Below are 7,702 nucleotides of genomic sequence, written 5' to 3'. Positions count from 1 at the left end.
TCCACCACCACCAGCACTGGTTTGTCCAGCAGCTGCTCCAGCTGTTCAGTGTCCGTGTGCTGAGGACGCACAATGTGAGCCACGGCTGAAGCTGTACTGCGCCGCTGGCCTCTAGGGCCACGAGGTGATGTAAGCGCTGTTGAGAACATGTCAAAATTCTACCGATGGAGACAGAACAAGAGAGAGTTGTTAGGGCAAGGCAGAAATGAAAAATGATAGATACACAGCATTAATGTCTAAGATCACCACAAACACATAATTTTTGGGGATAGACTTCATAGTTGATCTTGATGTTTGATAGGTGAACCAGTGCAAGAAAAGCACTTAATCAGATTAAAGTAATCTGGCTGTGCTTTTACATCCAAACTCTTGTGATTTTTGATTAATAAAGAACATGATTTGCTAAACTCAACTTCAATACAACTCAATATTTCAAAATGAACCCATCCCCCCCCCCGACCGGTCATGCTCTGGCACACTGTAAAAAGATTCTTGTCCTGTTAATAAACACATTAAAAGGATTCATGTCAATTTTTTTTTAGTCGACATCAAAAAACATAAATGAGTGTGAACAGAGAAAGAGTTTTTTTGTGCAGGAGGAGAAGGGGGAGGAGGAGGAGGAGGAAGAGGAATGTAAGTCAGAGGGGGAAAAAAAATAAACAACTCTTCTAACGGCCTATTTAGGTAAGCATTTTAAAGTCACAAATCTGTGGTGTAGCGACAAAGCACGAAACCCAGTAGCTAGAAAATCGAAAGCAACAGTTTGTTAGGCTCAGCCATGCGGCTGAGAGAACAACAGTTCAGCATGAGAAAGAGAGAAAATGTTTGGACATGCCTGAAGAGGAACGCAGATGGCCTGCACAAAGAGCAGCTAACAAGAGCCAGGAGGAGCACGGTGAAGAAACAGGAAACTCATGCAGAAGGAATGGGAGCCAATGAGAATGAAGAGAGGAGGGGCTGTTACATGTGTGCTCTTTTTGCCAGGAGAGGCGCACATGAGACAGAGATCATCAACCGAAACACGGCGTCGGATTACAACTCTAGTTGCTCTCCTAAAATGCTCCTTAGTGAAAATGTGTGTTATATATTTTACTCATTTTCACCTGCCACCACATCTCAGATTCGACCATTGAACTTAAAGGCCTGTATCATCATAAAGAACCTGTATAGACATTGTATAGTCAAATGGAAACTTTTCTTTTTTTCCACCCCTTTATCATCTTCGTGGTTTGATTTTACTCTGCCTCACTTACAAGCATCGGCCAAAGTCTTTCAAAGTCTTTTGTTTGTCATTTGCGCAGCTGACACGTGGAAAAACTGAACACAGAAATTGTTTTGCTAACGCTTCTTTTGAAAAGCTTATGAAATTCATATTGTTGGAAATGTACGCATTGCACCTCAGAACACTGCAAAAAATGGCAGTCTAGTAGCAAAACAATGGGGTTATGGGGTTATCAGTTCCTGAGATGTCCAGATCCAATATCTAGCCTTACTTGTATTTAAACATATTAGGTCAAAGTTTCTCAAACTCTTTATAAACAAGAGACCCCTTCAATGGACCCATCAATACAGAATTATTTCAGGAATATATATATATATATATATATATATATATATATATATATATATATATATATATATGTGTGTGTGTGTGTGTGTGTGTGTGTATGATAATATTTTGTTGATTTATTACAACAATAGCGCTTTCTATTCCTGAACCTTTTGACATTTATACTCGGCCTAAATGAACAGGAAGTTTCAAACAGGACAATAATTATGAGAACTTAATAATAAACCAAATAACTTTGATCATTTATAGTGTTTCCTTTGTGATTTTCACCGCTGAACTACATTTTTTATTTTATTTAAAAGTCATAGCCCCCTCCTCGCTGGATTTGCGTCGGAGACTAATGGCACAAAAGCCTTGATTTACTGAGCAAATCCCGAGGATTTTCAAGTAAAGTACAGTGTTGTTACTGACCTTGGGGGCCGTACATCTGGGGACCAGCACTGGAGCAGAACTGTGTCCAGTCATTACTGACGTGGTATGAAGCTGATCATCAGAGTCTGCAGGTGGAGGAGGAGGACCTGGGAGGTTAACTGAATTCTCCGTTATGAATGCATCTATGAGCTCTGTAGATAGATAGATAGATAGATAGATAGATAGATAGATAGATAGATAGATAGATAGATAGATAGATAGATGGGTAGATAGATAGATGGGTAGATAGATAGATGGGTAGATAGATAGATAGATAGATAGATGGGTAGATGGATGGGTAGATGGATGGGTAGATAGGTAGATGGATGGGTAGATGGATGGGTAGATGGGTAGACAGATGGGTAGATAGGCAGATAGATGGGTAGATAGGCAGATAGATAGATAGATAGATAGATAGATAGATAGATAGATAGATAGATGGGTAGACAGATGGGTAGATAGGCATATAGATGGGTAGATAGGCAGATAGATAGATAGATAGATGGGTAGATAGATAGATAGATAGATAGATAGATAGATAGATAGATAGATAGATAGATGGATGAGTAGATAGATAGATAGATAGATAGATAGATAGGTAGATGGATGGGTAGATGGATGGGTAGATAGATAGATAGATAGATGGGTAGACAGGCAGATAGGCAGATAGATAGATAGATAGATAGGTAGATGGGTAGATAGATAGATAGATACTGATAAGGTCTGTGAGGCTAAAATTTATGCAAAGCACAACACTGCTTTGCCACTATACACTCCAAGGGGACGAAAAGGTCCATCAACTGTTCTTTAAAGACTCACTGGATAATTCAGGGTTTTAGCTTCCATTAAAGCTACAGAACTCTTTCTGGTAGGGAACCACTGATCCACAGCGTTTAATGAATCTAAACGTTCGTATGTGTCTCAGTAAAATCTGCATATGCTTCATAATCAAGAAAGACACTGTTTTTCTTTAGTTTGTGCTGCAATACAATGAAGTATGGTGACGTAAAATAGCTAGACTTCAAAAAAATGCATAGAATTGTGACTTAATGGGAGGACTCACCGAGTTCGAACTCTAAGAAAGAAAGATAGGAAGAAAGAAAGATAGAAAGAAAGAAAGATAGAAAGAAAGAAAGAAAGAAAAACAAACCCGCATTAGGGACATAGAGATCCAGAGCCAGGCTAACAAAGTGAAACTGAAAGTTGTTTATATGCTATAGATGCAGTGTCATGTCGTTTCCATATATGGAAACGCGTGTCAAATGTCAACAATGTCAATGACCAATAAAAACATCAATTATATATTTTTGACGGAGAATTAGCCTACATGTACGTGTATTTTTACACTGCTGTGTTGAAAACACCAGCCTGCCATTAATTTCACAGCGAACAGACCATAGTGATAAAATGGCGGCTTGTATAGATGTATATTTGTATGTATGTATGTATGTATGTATGTATGTATGTACGGATGGATGGATGTTGTTGATGTTTACATGTTGTCTCAATACCACTGACTCTGAGAAGAAACTGACACTCAGTGGTCGCCATTTTCCTCTTGCGTTCACCTCACAACTGTTTTTTATTACATAGTAATGTCGCATTTAGCTAGGCCTAGGCGTTAAATGTCACACTATTACCCTAATAAAACAAGAAGTTAAAAACTTACCTGCTATTTCAGGCGTGCCGTTAGGAATATTTATGCTCATTATTTTCATGGCAAGGTGAAGTCAGTCGGAGAAAATAGTTTTGTTTGTTTGTTTTGAAGTGTTCGCCCTCTTAAAACGCTTCCAGCTTCGTCTGAGGTCCAGAAGCGGCGGCTCGGCTGCACTACACACTCATTTCCGCCTGCTCTGTCCTGCTCTGTCCTGCGCGCGCTGCTTTATTACACTACAATAGGTGTTGTCACGGTAATATGCGCTCGCGACAAAAAAAAAAAAACAAAAAAAAAACACAACAACAACTAGGTTCTGATTCTGCGTATCGCACACAGATACACAAAGCTCTCCTCGTGCGAGTGAAAATGTCTCACTGTTTGTAGGTCTTTCACTTTACAATCACGTTCAAAACGACTTCATGGAAATCCCCTTGCGTCACCACTGGGGAACCCCCTAAAACCGTCGCCACGGTAACACACCAATAGCAGGTAAAGAATAAAAGTGCGGTTTACTCTATTACACACAAAAACAAAAACTGGAGGTTGTGACGTCACTTGTTCATTTTGTATCGCTTAAGTATTTATATATATATATATATATATATATATATATATATATATATATATATATATATATATAGTATTACACTATTACCATTTTTTATTGTATATGGCTCTTCTGAGATTAAAGAAGTTCTTTATGGTTCATTATAGGTTCTTCAGAGCATTGTATAGGTTCTTGAATGTATCAACCCCACTAAACAGGTTAAAGTGAACCCTATAAGGTTCTTTCTGGGACTGGAAAATGTTCTCCTCGCATCACTCTTAAGAACCTTACTTTGGTTACTTAAAGCACTAAATAAAGAGATCTTATGATCTAATGACACGGTTCCTTGTGGCATTGCTGTGAAGAACCATTTTTGGGAAGTCTAAAGAACTCTGGAGTAAAAGGTTCTTTGTGCAACTTAAAAGGGTTGTCCTATGGCATCAGGCTGAGAAAGCCTATTTTTGGTTTTAACTGGAACCCTTAGTTTTAAGAAGTTAGTTTTCCAGTCACTGCTTCTGTATGTACTCTATAATGGGTCAGTAATTATTTAATATGGATGATTATGATAATTATAATAATTGTGTGTGTGTGTGTGTATATATATATATATATATATATATATATATATATATATATATATATATATATATATATATATATATATATATATATATATACACTTACAAGTGTGTAGGAAATTCTGTCTGATTACACTCTTCCTCCAGTCTCTCTGAAGGTCTGTGGCTGTAGATAAATATATTAATCAATTTAAAAAGGCTAAATTAAAATTAGTCTATTTATCACTGCTTACATCTCAGTTGGCTCTGTGATGGACAAATAACTAAGCTATACAAACACACTGGAATATTTAGGGGAGGTGTAGGCCTATGGAGTCATTCAGGACTCCGCTCCGCAGTGAGTCACGTGATGTGTTCAAACACGATCACCTGGCCATACCGGGTTGCAAGATTGAAGTAATTCGTTCAGAGTCCTGCTGTTTTAAAACTTGCTACTTTCACTATGAACCACTGTAAAATCTTATAATTATATTACGTCCCGTATAAGATTAACAATAAATTTAAAAAAATAACTGCAAAAACTTTACTATTAAAAAAAGGACCAAAAAAAAAAAAAAGCCAGTAGAGTAGGAACCCCAATCAATCTGGCAACACAGTCAGAGAGGAAAATCCAAAGGATTTATAACTGCGCGGTGCAGGGCCTGCTCTTCTGCACCATGCCGTCTCCAATACCCGTGACACGCCTTCTCCCGAGAGACTTCGGTCTCAAGGTGGGCGTCTGCAGCAGCCCTCTCACTAAACATTCAGGGGATGCGAGTCTTCGTGTGCCGGTCAGCAAGTTTCACGGGAAGCTCGTGTGCAGACTCTGGTCTTCTGTGATCCACTGGCGCGAGCTCTGTGATCTGGAGCCCATCGGCTCCGGCGGATTTGGCTTTGTGTTCAAAGCTACGTACTTCGGTGAGACGGTGGCGGTGAAGCGCGTCAAGTGCGCCAAGAACAAATTGGCTTCCCGGCAGAGTTTCTGGGCCGAGCTGAACGCGGCGCACCTGCAGCACGAGAACCTGGTGCGCGTGATCGCCGCCAGCACGCAGGCCAACGGCGACGACCTCTCGGGCGCGAGCGGCGACAGCGTCATCGGCACCATCGTCATGGAGTACGCGGGTGATGTGAACCTGCAGCAGGTGATCTACAGCGCCGCCGAGCAGCTCCGCCCCGAGTCCTGCGTGCGTTACGCAGTCGACGTGGCGCGCGCCCTTCGGCACCTGCACGCCCACGGCATCGTGCACTTGGATCTGAAACCCGCGAACGTCATCGTTTCCCGCGCGGGCGTATGCAAGCTGGCGGATTTCGGGTGCTCGTTCAAAGTGGAGCTCGTGCACGATCGCGCTGCCTCAGCTCGCCGGATGGAGATCGGCGGCACGTACACGCACCGAGCCCCCGAACTCCTCAGGGGAGAGGACGTAACACCCGGAGCAGACGTGTACTCTTTCGGCGTCACTCTCTGGCAGCTGATCACACGTGAGCCGCCGTATGAAGGAGAGCGACAGCACATCCTGTACGCCGTGGTCGCCTTCAACCTGCGCCCTGACCTAAACAAGCACGTGTTCAGTCCGGCCGGACCGGGCTGCAGGTTTAAGGAGCTTCTCAGACGTTGCTGGAGCGCGGAACCGAGCCAAAGACCAAGCGCAGGACAGCTCCTTAAAGAGCTCTCAGAGTTCCCATCATGAGCTCGACCAAACTTTAAAACCTACTTCCGTCCAAAAGAGTAGGTCTAGAAAAAATAAACACGACCTGACTTTTTTTTTTTTTTTTTTTTTTTTTTTTTTAAATATATATCGGTTCCTATTGCGTTTACATTCTTTGTAATATTGTTTAATATTTACGTCTTTTTGTGATGTTGGATGTAGCTTAAACAGTGGACCCTTCTATTATTTTTAATATGATCTTACAATATTCTTTACAATGACCCCTTTGTTTATAACTGTTGTAAATAAGTTTCAATGTATAAATATAACTAACGTGTGTAAATGAACTCTTGTTTTACATTTGGATTTTCAATGGACTTAATTAAACGTTTTCATGTAAACAGTGGATCTTTTATTTTATTTAAGAGTTTCTAACTCTCTTGGCTATATCTAAACCAGTGGTCACCAACCCTCGTCCGTGGAGGTTTCCTTTCCAACCACAAACTAGCACACCTGGTTTGGCTGAACTTCTTTTAAAGCAGTTTTTAGATGGCCAAGTGGTCACAATTATGGGTGGAGTGAAAGTCTTCAGGAAGGTAAGGCTGAAGGAACAGAGTTGTTTATCTCTGATCTAAAGCTAGTGGTTGTGTGCTGCTGTAGTGGGGCTATACACACCTCCTCCAACTAATCAGCTAATAGCTTTCTTGAGCTGGATTAGGTATGCTGGTCCCCAGACAGCCAGAGATCTCACATGCTGTAGCCTACAATTTCAAAACTCTGTCCAGGTACTAGAGTTTACATGAATCCAAGCTAATATAACATGGGCAAAGCATTTTTGTATGTCTTACACATTTAGGACTAAGCCCACTTTCAGTCCACTGTCCATACGGCTTTTCCTACAGAGGACAGCCTGTCCAAGAGAACTTGGGAGGAGGTTCTAACTCCTCACACACCACACACTTTGGAAACTGGAAATGCCAATCAACCTACAATGCATGGCTTGGGACTGGGTAAGGAAACGAGCACCTAGAGCAGGGATGTCTGATCTTCTCCGGAAAGGGCCGGTGTGGGTGCAGGTTTTCATTCCAACCAAGCAGGAACCACACCTGAGTCTATTGAAAGCCAAGATCAACTGATTAAATAGGTAGAATCAGGTGTGGCTCCTGCTCGGTTGGAATGAAAACCTGCACCCACACCTGCCCTTTCCGGAGAAGATTGGACACGCTTGGCCTAGAGGAAACCACTGGGAGAACATGCTAACTTTGTATTTCCTCATTTGTAAGTCAGGTTGGATAAAAGCATCTGCTAAATGGA

The 7,702-nt window shown here is 41.4% G+C and overlaps 2 protein-coding genes across 4 annotated transcripts in view; one reads left to right on the top strand and one right to left on the bottom strand.

The window, feature by feature from the left end:
• relb (v-rel avian reticuloendotheliosis viral oncogene homolog B) overlaps nucleotides 1–4,159 on the bottom strand; it is a 12,028-nt gene extending 7,869 nt beyond the window's left edge. The window contains exons 1-4 of one of the 3 annotated variants that reach the window (XM_017490807.3): nucleotides 3,651–4,159; nucleotides 3,045–3,056; nucleotides 1,982–2,133; nucleotides 1–158 (exon numbers count right to left, since the gene is read on the bottom strand). The exon at nucleotides 1–158 is cut by the window's left edge and continues 112 nt beyond it. In XM_017490807.3, the coding sequence (XP_017346296.1) occupies nucleotides 1–158; nucleotides 1,982–2,133; nucleotides 3,045–3,056; nucleotides 3,651–3,699 (371 nt within the window). In that variant the 5' untranslated portion in view covers nucleotides 3,700–4,159. Of the gene's footprint in view, nucleotides 159–835; nucleotides 1,346–1,981; nucleotides 2,134–3,044; nucleotides 3,057–3,650 lie in introns of those variants that run through there. The other 2 variants (XM_017490808.3, XM_017490811.3) reach the window with 2 other exon arrangements.
• Nucleotides 4,160–5,386: 1,227 nt separating this feature from the next.
• mos (v-mos Moloney murine sarcoma viral oncogene homolog) lies at nucleotides 5,387–6,850 on the top strand. Its single transcript, XM_017490199.2, has one exon. It carries the CDS (start codon nucleotides 5,420–5,422, stop codon nucleotides 6,428–6,430), a length of 1,011 nt encoding a protein of 336 aa, XP_017345688.1. The 5' UTR covers nucleotides 5,387–5,419; the 3' UTR covers nucleotides 6,431–6,850.
• The last annotated feature ends 852 nt before the right edge of the window (nucleotides 6,851–7,702 follow it).

Source organism: Ictalurus punctatus, chromosome 17, assembly GCF_001660625.3.
Source record: "Ictalurus punctatus breed USDA103 chromosome 17, Coco_2.0, whole genome shotgun sequence".
Lineage (NCBI taxonomy): Eukaryota > Metazoa > Chordata > Actinopteri > Siluriformes > Ictaluridae > Ictalurus > Ictalurus punctatus.
Note: the sequence above shows the minus strand (reverse complement) of the source record. Positions and strands in the feature narration are given on the sequence as shown.